Raw genomic sequence first — 14,707 nt, 5'->3', positions numbered from 1 at the left:
GAAATTATAATTCCCATTTTAGAACATTTTAAAGAGGTAAATGTTGATCAATATTCAATGTGCACGTTAGAAAAGGAAAGCTATTAAAATGCAACAACAAAAAAGGCAATTAAAAATAGCCGAGAATAGACTAGGAAAAAATCAAATTAAATAGCTAATAATACAAGTAGCAGACAGAGAACAGCCTGAGTGATATAAACGGCAGAGAGGGACAGAAAAGGAAAACAATTACATGAAATTATACTGGAGGTCGGCAAGACTAGCAGAATATAAAACTTTAGTTCTGAAGACCGGGGAGGAATGGAAGGGACAAAACCGTGAGATTCAAATGAAGCAAAAAAAAAAAAGTTCTTGAGTTCGCTTTACTTGTAAAAGTATATAAGGATATGACGAAGAATAATTTTCATGTCTGTTTGATTATCCTTAAAATATTCAAAAGTAAGTGACATAGCAAAATTCCAATTTTTCTTAGAGCACCAGTTATACATATTTTCATTGTGTTGATATAATTTTAAGAACAATGTTGTTATTTTTGCCCCGGATTAAAGCCCAGTGTCTCACTCAATCTGTCTACTCAAACACACATCTGCATAAGACTCAAGCTGTCTACTGCAAATGGAGATGAAACACTCAGAGGGGATTACATGACTGATGGCAGGACGGAATTTCTGTTGCGGTTATTTCCCAGGGGTGAGCTGAATAAGGAGCCTCCCTTGAGCCAACCTAAAGCAGAGGGAGTGGAATTAAGGGTTTCCATGCCTTGCTCTACTTTGTCTTCTCATCAGGGAGGCATTTCCGGGGCACCTGGGTGGCTCAGTTAGTTAAGTGCGGACTTCAGCTCAGGTCATGATCTCCCAATTCGTGGGCTCGGGCCCCATATCCGGCTCTGTGCTGACAGCTCAGAGCTTGGAGCCTGCCTCGGATTCTGTGTCTCCCTCTGTCTCTGCTCCTCCCCCACTCACACTCTGTGTGTCTTTCTCTCAAAAATGAATAAACATTAAAAAATATTTTAAAAAAAGATGCATTTCCAGCAAGTGCTCCCCTCCACTTATTCCTCAGATGGAGGAGCTTTGCTATTTTAGTCTTTACACTAAATATGCACTACATTTTGTCATATATTACTGAAATGGCTCATTGTCCACAACGTTAGACTTGTCACAACTCCCCAAGGCATTGCATAACTTGCTCTAAGATAGCTGATTTTCCAGAACATCTGTATATATTAGTCATATTTCCCAAGTTTCAGACACTCTGGGGAATTAATTATTCTCTTGATCATGTCCCAAACTAACAAATGCCATCTTCTAGAATTCCACTTTGCTTCCTCTGAAAGCAAAGCAGATGTGAAAGGTGAAAATGTCAACAGCACTGTTGCTTCTCCATCTTACCTCACAGTTTGCGCCTCTCTTGAGAAAGCGGGTCCCGGCAAACTTACTGGATCTTCTAGCTATTAGAGTGACATAGACTGGTCGTCCATAGATCAACAGCTCTTAGAAATCGAGTTAAAGCTGTCAGAGCATTCATACCGAACGGTCACACCAAACCAAGAGAATCATTATACCTTCAATATGCATTTAAACATATCTTGTCCAGAAGGTTAAACAAAACCAAAAAGCTCCACCCAAGAATGGAATAGCATTGGGTCTAACGGTTCCTCCAAGTTATGCAGGTATTAAAGCAAAAACGGGCCTACCTAAGGAGTGGTTTCCATGAATTCTAGAGGAAACGGTAATCAGGTATAGGGTTAGTGGCCAAGGGAAGACCTGGTCTCACCTTACAGCCAGCTAAAGGATGTCAACAGGTACAACTAATCCTTCCTTAGTCTTCAGAGATCATATACTTCTCAAAGAGAGCATATCTCACTTAACAGGGGGTTTAAACTATGAAGCAATGTATGATACTTAGGGGATGGATGAGTTTAATACAGTAAATGCTTAATGCTAAATGCTACCCAAATTTGTTACCTAACTGCAAAAACTAAACACTGTGAACTGTTTAACCTCTATACAGCTTATGTCACCTTATTTAACTTTCTGAGCCTCAGTTCCATCTTCTGTAAAGTGGTGTGAGTACTAACAAAGTAACTAACTTTATTAGATGGTTGGGAGGACTAGGCTAGGCAATGTGTGTAAACCAGTGCCTGTCCTATGGCAAATGCTGAATAGATAGCAATTCCTTTTATTATAAAGACTTCCAAAATTTATTACATGCTTGATAACTAGGAAACTAGATTCATCATCTAAACTAATGGGCTTTAAAATTATAATCCATGGTGCTATTCCTTATTCTAAAAACAAACATTTTTACTGTGCTTAATATATGCCTGGCCCTGAGTTAGCTCTTGGCAATACAAAAGTTTGGAACTACCTTTTATAAAATGCCTTTAGAAACTGTAGCACATTCCTTTTTGCACTCTTGGTGGTGAAAACCTTGTGTTCTTTCCAGGTAGATTTCACTTTTGGAAACAGAGAAAGTAATTCGGAGCCAAATCTCATTATTCAGTGAATACACCAAGCAGATAATACTACTCACTGCTTGAAAATGATTATAAAGTAATGATTTCAAGTGTCGCACATATATCTCACTCATTCCCATTTCAAACCTCCTCTATGTCCTCAGCTAGCCTCCCTTCTTCCCTCATTTGCCATCAAGAAGGCACCACCGGCTGCCTTTAAGGCTAACCTCTCTAGATATACCCCTGGATCCCACTCCTCCCGAATGCTCTGGTGCAAGAAGGAATATTAATTAATTACATTTACCCACTTAATGGTCTCAAAACAAAAAAGTCCTTTAAAGTTTTTACTCTAGGTGTTAAAAAAAAAAAAAACCAAGGCACAAGAATGTCAACTGGAAAATAAGCTAAGTATACAAATGCCCTACATGATATCGAAAAGGGACAGGAAAAACCTAAATACCACTCCTAGAAAGTATACACTGCCTTTCTAAACCTCATAGCATGATAGCACTTTCTTGAAAGGTTTCAACCATAGCTAGAAATTAAGGAAAAGGAAAAAAAATATTTGTAACATTAAACTCGAAATCGGCTTAACCCAAGGTTCAACCTACTTAATCTGTTACGTCCCTTCCCAATCCAGGCTTTTAGGACATTATGCCTGAACCACTGCAATCTCTTCCTAACTCATGTCCCTGTTCTAGTCTCATTTTTCTTAATCCAGCTTGAAAACAGATGTCAACTCAACCCTCCTAAGTACTCCCATCTACATTACCCTCTTGAAAAAACTTTCCAAAATTCAGGCACCAAACCCAAAATGCTTAGTCAGACCACCAAAGCAGTCTGGTGACCAGCAATCTGACTCCCCACTACCCACGACATTGTACCTCCCAGGGATTTTACATGCAGAATGAAACTACTCCCATGACCTTCTCTACCCCTACGTTCATGATGCTTCCCCGGCACCTATGTGCTCACTCCCTGCTTACTGCTAAGGTCTGACTTTTGTTTAGAGCCCAGGCCAAACCTGCCCCATCCTCCCCACCTGTCAGTGATTCTGCTCCTCCTCTCAAATAAGAATGATACTTACTGCCTATATCCCTTACTGGGCACGCAGCATTTTCTTCCCTGTTGTTTATCCTTTTGTGTACAAAATAGACCTGTTCAAATGGACTGCATTCCTCTGTATTTCCACTACTTGGTATCATGGGCAAGTTTTCCTGCTGGATGCACAGAATGGTAAATATAATCTTATAATTCATATATGGTTTCCTACAAAATTGACACAGCATAAGTTTAATAATATATATCTTAGTTTTTTTGAAAAAGGATACTTGACTGTCCACAGAACCCATGAATAATATACAACAGCCAGTCACGATGCACAGTATTCTTAATTATATCCAGAAGTTCACCGTTCCACACATACTTCATATAAGGCTCACTGCAGATCCCAAATACTCCTGAAAAATAAAACTTGGTATCAGAAAGATAGGAAATGGGTCAACGCTCCACTCATTTTTGAGTTCTTAAGTTTTTAACTTCAAAATAAAATGCCTGGTTAATAGCACTGCCATTTTCAGTGGCTATAATTCACGTCATCACTCAGAACAGCACAGAACTGTGCTGATTCTGTATAAAGTAAAAGAATAAACACATTTTTCTGATTTGTGAGAGCTTTTAACCTAAGAGAAAGGAAAACAATAGGGAAATTAAGGACACATGTACAAATACATGACTAAGGCCAAGAGACAGCACTTAAGCTGGCTGGAAGCATTGCTCTGGGGTTAGGCAGCCGGGGTCCAAATACTGGCTCTGCCTCTCATCAGCAGGATGACAGGTGTGACGAAGAGCGTTACTTACTATCTCAATGCCTCTGCTTCCTCAATCGTACCTGTGTCATGTGGTTGTTGTAAAGATGAAATAAGTTGGAAATACACATAAAGTGCTTTGAACCAGACTGGTGCCTTACTGATATTTCCATAAGTGATATAGCTATTATCACATCAGGTTTTTTCTTTGTGAAGAAATTAATTTCATCAAACATGATTTCAGCATATCCAGATACATTTATTAAACACCAACAAGTTTTATAAAACTTACATAAAGTACAGCATAAGATATAAGTATAGTTAAAAGATAATGGCTTAAAAGACTAAAAAATTCTGGGTAGCAGGCTATTTTCCTTCTCAAAACATGGTATGTTAAGACTGTTTATATACTACGGCAAATACACTTGGTTTGATTCATAAAAACTAAATCTTCTCTGCCCTTTCAATGCTTTACGCAAAGCATGAATAGTACACACATGAACTAGAGTCCAGTCTTTGCCACTTACCAGACTCTGTGACCTCTGGTGAGTTGCTTAAACATTTCTGAACTGTGAAATGATGATACTACTACTCACCTCAGAGATATGTTCAGATTAAATTAACATACCCAAAGTAACTAATACACTGCCTGACAGAGTAGAGACTTTTAAAAAAATGTATTATTGTTTTTGTTTTCTACCTACCCCATACCTTCTACCCTTACTCTCTGTTTCCTATCAGCTTCCCCCTCTGTGGTAAGAGAATAGTGTACCCACCAAAAGATGTGTATGTCCTAATCACCAGAACATGTGAATATGTTATGTTACATGACAAGGAGAAATTGAAATTCAGATGGCATTCAGGTTGTTAATTAGATGACCCTGAGAATGGGGAGATTATTTTGGATTATCTAGGCGAGCCCAATGTGATCACAGGGTCATGGTAAGGAAAAGAGGAAAGCAAGAATGTGAATGTCAGAGTGACGTAACGTAGGAAAAAAACCTCACTGGCCATTGTTGGCTTTGAACACGGAAGGGGCCCCAAACCAAGGAATGTGGGCAGCCTCTAGAACACGGAAATGGCAAGAAAATGGATTTTCTCCAGGGTGTCAAAAAAGGAACACAACCCTGCCAACACCCTAATTTTAGTCCACTGATACCTATTTGGAACTTCTGACTTCTGTAACATAGTACATTTGTATAGTTTCAAGCCACTAAGTTTGCGGTAATTTGTTATAGCAGCTATGAAAACCTAATACACAATGTTATTCATATCTGCCAAGTAGAACTGCTCTAGAGAGAATAAAAAAATTAAGTGGCTTTTAGAGAATAAAAAAATTAAGTGGAATCCTTAATTAGGATTCCAGAACAAATATTCAAATTCATATTTAGGATGACAGTGCAAATTTAGTAATACTTTAGCTTTTCTATTATGAAGCATGGTATTTAGAAGAAATGATGCAAACAAATATTCAGGCACACATTGCCTTATCCTCCACCTGTGTCTGGCAGTATAGGTTACAATTTGGGAGTCTGAACCAGGGCAAATTTATGTGGTCTGGATGTTCTGAGGTAGGTGGGGTGTACTGAGTTTGGCCTCAGTATAAGAGAATCAATCTAATAGGTTAATAATAGTCAAGGGTAGGGGCGCCTGGGTGGCGCAGTCGGTTGGGCGTCCGACTTCAACCAGGTCACGATCTCACGCTCCGTGAGTTCGAGCCCCGCGTCGGGCTCTGGGCTGATGGCTCGGAGCCTGGAGCCTGTTTCCGATTCTGTGTCTCCCTCTCTCTCTGCCCCTCGCCCGTTCATGCTCTGTCTCTCTCTGTCCCAAAGGTGAATAAACGTTGAAAAAAAAAAATTAAAAAAAAAAAAATAATAGTCAAGGGCAATGCCAGGGATGATATCCAGTTTAAGTAACACTCTAAGTCTACTTAGAGTGAAGAAGAACCTTTGGCAAAATGTTAATAGGGCACAGCCTCTTCTTGAGTGTCCTGCAAGGACAAACTTTCTGAAACTTTAGATTACATTCTACCTCTCCACCCACATCTTCATCACCATTATTTAAGTTGCACAGAGCAAGGTGACCAAGACACCATTGACTTACTATGTCTCCATAGTAAATCCAATTCAGCTAAACTACTTTAAGCCTGAAACGATTCCTTCACAATATTCACTTTAGCTGTGGCCCCTGGCTTTAGAGTTCTAGACCAACCCAAAAATCCAGGGATAAAGGTACCAATTCTGCTGTGTGACCAGTTGGTCTAGGATTTCCAGGGTGACCCTAGACTAGTCACATGTGGTCCTGCAGTGATCCTCCAGTGGCCCTGACATAAAAAGGCCTGTCTTGATATCATACGGTTTCACTCTTATGTGGATCCTGAGAAACTTAACAGAAACCCATGGGGGAGAAGAAGAAAAAAAAAAAGAAAAAAAGAAAACAAGAAAAAAAAGAAAGAAAAAAAAAAGAGGTTAGAGTGGAAGAGAGCCAAAGCATAAGAGACTCTTAAAAACTGAGAACAAACTGAGGGTTGATGGGGGGTGGGAGGGAGGGGAGGGTGGGTGATGGGTAGTGAGGAGGGCATCTTTTGGGATGAGCACTGGGTGTTGTATGGAAACCAATTTGACAGTAAACTTCATATATTGAAAAAAATAAAAATAAAATATAATAAAATAAAAAGGCCTGTCTTGCTTGACTCTTGGGTCAAGCTGGGACCAATCAAAATAAGAACAGTTTTTGATATGCTGTACTGGTTCCTCAGCACACTGGCCATGTGATCTTAATCTCTACACCTAGGTTTTCCACTTAGTATTTATTTCTTTAAAAGTGGCATCATATCTACTGAGCAGAGTTGTTAGGAGAATTAGAGATACTGCAGCAAATGTCAAGGACACAACAGATAACCCATGATGAGTTTTTTCCAAAACTCTCCAAGAAGTAAAATAAAGTAGTGGTGTATTTCCCAATATTCAAAAAAACCAATTCCCCTTTCAAACTTCACCACAAGTCTAGACCTAAAATGTATTCCATTAAAAGTACATGGAAATTTCCTAGGAAATGTCAGCACACAATTTTCTGGCTGGCCCACAAATGAAATCACATCATGATTAACGGTCTCTCCAAAAATGAACTGGTCAAGTTCATGTATCTGGAACAACCTCATGTAAGGACAAAGAACAATGAGGGATAGAGAAATATGAGGGAAATGTGAGTTAATTTCATGAGATGCCATTTCACGGATGCCGTATTAACATGCGTTAGATGTGCTGAAAACCACCTACCACTTCCACCCTGTGTAATTAATCCTTCATCTTCAAAGATGTCGAAACTCTCCTGGCGAGTCTGGGTTGTTTCTGACTTTAACATCTCCAGGGGCATTCGCAAGACAGTGAGATTATATTGAAGTGAGTGGGACAAATCATAGCTGTAACTAAGAACATAACTGAAACTTAGTAAGAATTATAAAAGCAAAACATATTTCAGTCTTGGCTCCTATATGGAATGAAAAACTGTCAACTATATTAGCACCTGTTCTGTTACTTGGAAGCAATGCTATTCAAGCAAGCACTATAAAACCATGAATGTAACTGGAAATTTAAAAATCACTGCATCCCTAAAAAAATTAAAAACAGAAATACTTTCAAGCCAGTAATTCCACTTCTGGGTTTTACCCAATGAAAACAAAAACACTAATTTGAAAAGATATATGCTCCCTGTGTTTATTGCAGCATTATCTACAATAGCCAATATATAAATATGGAGGCAACCTAAGCGTCCACTGAAAACAATAAAAAAGAATGAGCTCTTGCCATTTGCAACAACAAAGATGGACTTAGAGGGCATTACACTAAGTGATATAAGTCAGACAGATAAAGAGAAATACTGTATGATTTCACTCAAATGTGGAATCTAAAAAACAACACAAACAAAAACAGAAACAGACTCATAAGTGCAGAGAACTGGTCATTGCCAGTGAGGCGAGAATGCAAGATGGGCAAAAGAGATAAAGGGGATTAAGGGGCACAAGCTTAAAATTATAAAGTAAGTAAATCACAGGGATGAAAAGCACAGCATAGGGAATATAGTCAATAATATTGTAATGATGTTGTATGATGATAGATGATGACTATACTTACCATGATGAACACTGAGTAATAAGCAGAATTGCCAATTCACTATGTTGTACACCTGAAACTAATATAATATTGTATGTCTACTATGCTTCAATTAAAAATTAGGGCACCTGGGTAGCTCAGTTGGTTGAGCATCTGACTTCAGCTGAGGTCATGATCTCACAGTAGGTAAGTTTGAGCCCCGCATTGGGCTCTGTGCTGACAGCTCAAAGCCTGGAGCCTGCTTCAAATTCTATGTCTCCCTCTCTCTCTGTCCCTCCTTTACTCATGCTCTGTCTCTCTCCCTCTTTCTCTCTCAAAAATAAACATTAAAAAAAAAAACTTTTAAATCACTGCATGACTTAGGCATTTGCACAATTAGAAATATACGAGAAACCAACATTCACTGACTTGCAATGTGCATTTTTTGCTTTACAGTGAGATCAGTATAACGTCACAGCCTTGTGCAAAGAGGTCACACTCTCATACGTATCTGAATAGAGTTGTATAGATGTTACAGTATCTACGCAATAGTGCATGGTCTGTACTCTAGTTTACCTATGAACAAAAGTAATTCTATTAATTTTTAGTGGCAGTTCCATAACTGACTTCATAATAAAACAGGAATAAGAAAATAATACAGGGGCATCTGGGTGGCTCCGTCAGTTAGGCATCCAGCTTCGGTTCAGGTCATGATCTCATGATTAGTGAGTTCAAGATCCACATCAGGCTCTGTGCTAACAGCTTAAAGCCTGGAGGCTGCTTCGGATTCTGTGTCTCCCTCTCTCTCTGTCCCTCCCCCATTCTCTCTCTATCTCAAAAATAAATAAACATTAAAAAAATGTTTTAAAAAGAAAATACAAGCCATTATGATAAAATTTGTTTTAGAAGAGTAATGCTCATCCAAAAAGTTATCACAGTCTTTGCAAATAAAATTTGGCTTTGAGGCCATAAGAAACCCATTTTACAACTCTGATTTCACATAATTAATAATTTTTAAAGTATGTCTAGTTATATATTTTAGCACAGAATGTCATCTAGAATTCATGTGTACCCAAATTCATAAAGATGGCTGCAATTTTGTCTGAAGACTCACAAATTATTTCAATTATTATTTCTTCTTTAATTTATTCATATAATTTGATTGAAATTTATTTTTTCATTTGTGAAATTCAATTTTACTACATTTGCTAGATGAAGCCATTAATTTTACTAGTATCTAATCTCAGGGATAAAAGTTGTATTAAGAAGTTGGTTTTTCAATCATATTTACAATAGCATCAAAAGATAAAATACGATGGAATAAATTTAACCAAGGAGGAGAAAGATCTTACACTAAAAATTGTAAGACACTGATGAAATAAACTGAAGATACAGTTTCCCCATGTTCATAGATCAGAATTAATATTGTTCAAATGTCCATACTACCCAAAGTCATCCACAGATCCATATCAAAATTCCAATGACATTTTTCACAGAGGTAGAACAAACAATCCTAAAATTTGTATGGAACCACAAAAGACCACCAATAGCCAAAGCAATCTTACGAAAGAACAAAGAGGGGCGCCTGGGTGGCTCAGTCGGTTGGGTGGCCGACTTTGACTCAGGTGAGGATCTCGCGGTCCGTGAGTTTGAGCCCCGCGTCGGGCTCTGTGCTGACAGCTCAGAGCCTGAAGCCTGTTTCGGATTCCGTGTCTCCCTCTCTCTGACCCTCCCCTGTTCATGCTCTGTCTCTCTCTGTCTCAAAAATAAATAAACACTAAAAAAAAATAAAAAAAAAAAAAAGAAAGAACAAAGATGGAGGCATCACACTTTCAGATTTCAAACTTTTTTACAAAGCTACAACATTCAAAGTAGCGTGGCATAAAAATAGACACATATGTAGATCAGTGGAATAGAACTGAAAGCCCAGAAAGAAACCCATGCATACAGAGTCAACTATTTGACAAGAGAGCCAAGATGACACATGGAGAAAGGATAGTCTCTTCAATAAATGGTGCTCGGAAGACTGGATAACCACATGCAAACAATGAAGTTGGACTCTTGTCTTACACCACTCACAAAAAGTAACTCAAGATGGATTAAAGACTTAAATGTAAGACCCCAAACTGTAAACTTACTAGAAGAAGACAAAGGGGAAAAGCTCTTTGACATTAGTTTTAGCAAAGCTTTTATGGATATGACACCAAAACAACAGGCAACAAAAGCAAAAATAAATAAGTGGGACTACAGCAAACTAAAAAGCTTCTGCACAGAAAAAAAATCAACAAAATAATAAGGCAACCTATGTAATGGGAGAAAATATTTACAAACCATGTATCTAGTAAGGGGTTAATATCCAAAGCACATACGGAACTCATATAACTGAAGAGCAAAAAATTAAAAAATAAAAAATAAAAAAAAAACCAAACAAAAAAACACAAAACATATCACCAAAACGAAAACCAAACAATCTAATTAAATAATGGGCAAAGGACCTGAATAGGCATTTTCCCAAAGAAAATGCCCTACAGACACATGAAAAAATGTTCAACATCACATCAGGGATGCAAATTAAAAACACAATGAGATTGCAACTCATATCTGCTATAATGGCTATTATCAAAAAGACAAGAGACAAGTGTTGGTTAAGCTATGGAGAAAAAAGAACGCTTGTGCACTGCTGGTGGGAATGTAAATTGGTTCAGTCACTGTAGAAACTGTATGGAAGTTCCTTAAAAAACTAAAAATAGAACTACCAGGGATGACTGAGTAGCTCAGTTGGTTGAGCAGCTGACTCGATTTCAGCTCAGGTCATGATCTCAAGGTCTGTGAGTTCGAGCCCTGCATCAGGCTCTGCACTGACAGCACAGAGCCTGCTTGGGATTCTCTCTCTCCCTCTCTCTCTGCCCCTCCTCTGCTCGCACTCTCTGTCTCTCAAAATAAAAAAATAGAACTGCCATATGATCCAGTATTCCCACTTATGAGTATATAGCCAAAAGAAATTAAATCATCATCTTAAGAGATATCTGCATACCAATGTTGACTGAAGCATTATTCATGATAGCCAAAACATGGAAACATCCTAAGAGTCCAGAAATAGGTAAATGGATAAAAAGGATATGGTGCACGTACACACACAGATATCATTCAACCATAAAAATAAAAGACAGAAATCCTGCTATTTGCAACAACATAGATGGAACTTGAGGGCAGTATACTAAGTGAAATAAGTCTGATTATTTCCATATGTTCTCACTTCTATGCAGAATCTAAAAAAGCCAAATAAGCTGTGTACTCGTCACACGGTACAAACTCCCAGCTATAAGACAAAAAAGATCTGGGCATCTAATGCATAGCATGGCAACTGTAATTAACAGTAATGAATTACAACCTCAAATTTGTTAAGAGCACATCTGGAATGTTTTCAACACACACACACACACACACCCTCATAATTATGTGAGGGGATGGAGGTGTTGACTAACCTTATTGTGGTGATTATGTCATACTATTTATGTGTATCTAAACATCACGTTGTACACCTTAAATTTATAGATGATATATGTCAGTAATACCTCAATACGCGCAGGGGTTGGGGGGGAGGGATGTTGATTTTCGACTTTTAAAAATCAATTTTTTCCTAGTTAGAGTAACTGCTTTATTCCAGCCGAATCTTAAGAATGTAGTATATGCTTTTTGAAGCTTACTTATCAGACACAAAAACCTCAACCAACATATTTTACTTATGGGATGACTTGGCCAGAGAGCTCAGTGTCAGGATACAAACGAAGTTGAAATCATGGAGCAGAGGACCATTTCTAACAGCACCACCAAGTTGCAGTGATAACTTGCAGATGCTATAAACATAAAATTAAGCAACAAAGACAGAGAAGCAGATGACTGAGATAAACACAATGGAAATATACATTCAATAAACATTTGAGGAAGTGAAAGTTTTTTCTTTAGGAGCCCTTCAATATATACTACTGTTAAAATAATGAACTCCCTTCAGTTTTATGAAGACATAACCCATTCTATATAGTAAACACGTTTTTCTTTATTTCATAGGTAAACAAGTGGTTAACTGTATAAACAATTTAAAGGGGCGCTGGGGTGGCTCAGTTAAGCGTCCGACTCTTGATCTCAGCTCAGGTCATGATCTCACGGTTTGTGAGATCCAGCCCCACGTGGGCTCTGTGCTGATAGCACTGAGCCTGCTTGAGATTCTCACTCTCCCTCTCTCTCTGCCCCTCCCCTGGCTCACACTTACATGTGCTCTCTTTCTCAAAATAAATAAATAAACAAAAAAAAGTGGCTAATGTTAAAAAATTTTTTTAATAAATTTAAAATAATGCATCAGTGCATGGCATCAAGAGTTACAACACTCTAGGCCCTCATTTAGTCCTTAGCACTCGTGTCCTTTTTGGTGCATGCTATTTTGTGTTCTACCTTTTTAGTTTGGATATTACAGCTGAAAGAATTTTCCACTTAGCACAATAACCCTGTATCTCCTAGGCCTACATATTGGCCACATCAGTGGTGGTATAATACTCTATCACAATGTTCTGTTAAAATTTACTTGCCTGTCATTCAACTATTGGTATTTGGGTTGTCCCTGCATTGGCTGGCTTGCTCGCTTGGGGCTATCATAAACAGAGAAGCTACAAGTGTCCCTTTATAAACAGGAATTAATATTTTCTCTCCTAATTTATTTTCTTAGGATATATTTTCACAAATACTTAATGCTACATTCCTCTTCAGGGAAACTATTAATTTACAATGGCATTAGGAGTATCTTGGTATTGCAATAGTTCTTCCTATCCTGAATTTGTTTTTAATTTTGCTAGATGGTTAACTAAACATTGAACTGTGAAATGGTTACAACTCTGTATTAGAAACTGAATGCAAATTTCACTTTGTAATTAAAAATTACAAAATAAGAATATTTCATTAAAATTCCACCTAAAACAAAGAGGATGTTTATAGTGAGAACAGTTGCCCTTTAATTTGCCCATTCAATTATATAAGATTTTTAAAGGGAAGAAATACCTGTACCTTTATGCTTTTAGATGAAATAATTTGGCCAATAAAAAAAATAAAGGAAGTACTATTGTGTCCTCTGATTTTGTTTTTACTTCCTGGAAAATAATATAAACATTTAAGTGACTAACAAGAGAAAAACTAAGTTTAGACTTACCTAAAGTAAAAATTGCTAGATAGGTCCACATTTTGAAAGATTCGTAGATACCTAAAAAGAAAAGCATATTACATTCACTTAATACTATTATTTTGCGTAGCTTAATTATACTCACATATACATTTATATTTGTGAATACTCTCATTACAACTGAGGAATTCAGGGGCCACCTGGCTGGCTCAGCTGGTAGAGCATGCAACTCTTGATCTCGGGGCTGTCAGTTCAAGTCCCATGATGGGTGCAGAGATTACTTAAAAATAAAATAGTTTTTAAAAACCCTGGGGAATTCAATCCATAGCTGCAGTAGGGATTTCATCTGAAGCAATTTCTAAGTCTGTTGATTGTCCCTTCAGAGACCCTTAACTTTATAGTTTGACCACTTCCTCATCCCTGATTGTGCCAGAGAGGGAGAGTCATGTACTGAGATGTGGGGCACTTAGACTCAGGGCAGGACAGAAGTAAATACTGTTCTTGTTTTTACAATTATGTGCTTTGCAAATGCTTTGCAAATGCTTTGAGGTTGGAGAGAGGAGAGTAATGAAAACAAGCAAAAATGTTCGTGGGTCACCATGATTTTAAGTTGTAAAGTTTTTCAACTACAAAAAAAAAAAAAAAAACAACAACAAAAAAAACCCAAACGTACAGAATAAAATATCTGCATATCTATCCCTCAGGATTAATACATGTTAACATTTTTTCAAATTCTTTCAACTTTTTAAAGACTTTTGATCACAAACGGGTACTGAGTTTGTTAAGCATATTTTCTACAAATATTAAGATGATCATAGGTTTCCCCAAAATATTTTAATGTAGTGAAGTGCTCCAGCAAAATTTTCTAGTGCTGATACAACCATGCATTGCAGGGATAACCTCTACTTCTCATTTTATATAAAATGTTGAGTTGTACTGTATTTGTATTTCCTAATATTTTACCAATCCTTTTTTTAAGTTTATTTATTTACTTTTTAGTAATCTCTGCACCCAATATGGGGCTCAAACTCATGACTCAAAGATCAAGACTTGCATGCTCTTCCAACTGAGCCAGCCAGGCACACCACCAAATCTTTTAACTTAAGTGACTTATTGCATTAGATAGTTTTATAAATACGTTACAAGTTTTACCTATCTAGTAATACTACTTCAGCCTACCTATAAC

At 37.5% G+C, this 14,707-nt stretch overlaps 1 protein-coding gene across 4 annotated transcripts in view; it reads right to left on the bottom strand.

Moving 5' to 3' along the window:
• The window catches only part of FIG4 (FIG4 phosphoinositide 5-phosphatase), a 131,497-nt gene that overhangs the window by 86,354 nt on the left and 30,436 nt on the right, over positions 1-14,707 (bottom strand). For all 4 annotated transcript variants that reach the window (XR_005789957.1, XM_040474363.1, XM_040474364.1 and 1 more), the window contains exons 5-8: positions 13,552-13,602; positions 7,542-7,690; positions 3,787-3,915; positions 1,389-1,489 (exon numbers count right to left, since the gene is read on the bottom strand). Coding sequence is in view for 3 of the 4 variants with exons in the window: in XM_040474363.1 (XP_040330297.1) it covers positions 1,389-1,489; positions 3,787-3,915; positions 7,542-7,690; positions 13,552-13,602 (430 nt within the window). In the remaining variant the exon portion in view is untranslated. The remainder of the gene's footprint in view (positions 1-1,388; positions 1,490-3,786; positions 3,916-7,541; positions 7,691-13,551; positions 13,603-14,707) is intronic.

This window comes from Herpailurus yagouaroundi, unplaced genomic scaffold, assembly GCF_014898765.1.
Source record: "Herpailurus yagouaroundi ecotype Mexico unplaced genomic scaffold, PumYag 139, whole genome shotgun sequence".
NCBI lineage: Eukaryota > Metazoa > Chordata > Mammalia > Carnivora > Felidae > Herpailurus > Herpailurus yagouaroundi.
The sequence above is the reverse complement of the archived record's forward strand: the minus strand, read 5'-3'. Positions and strand labels throughout refer to the sequence as shown.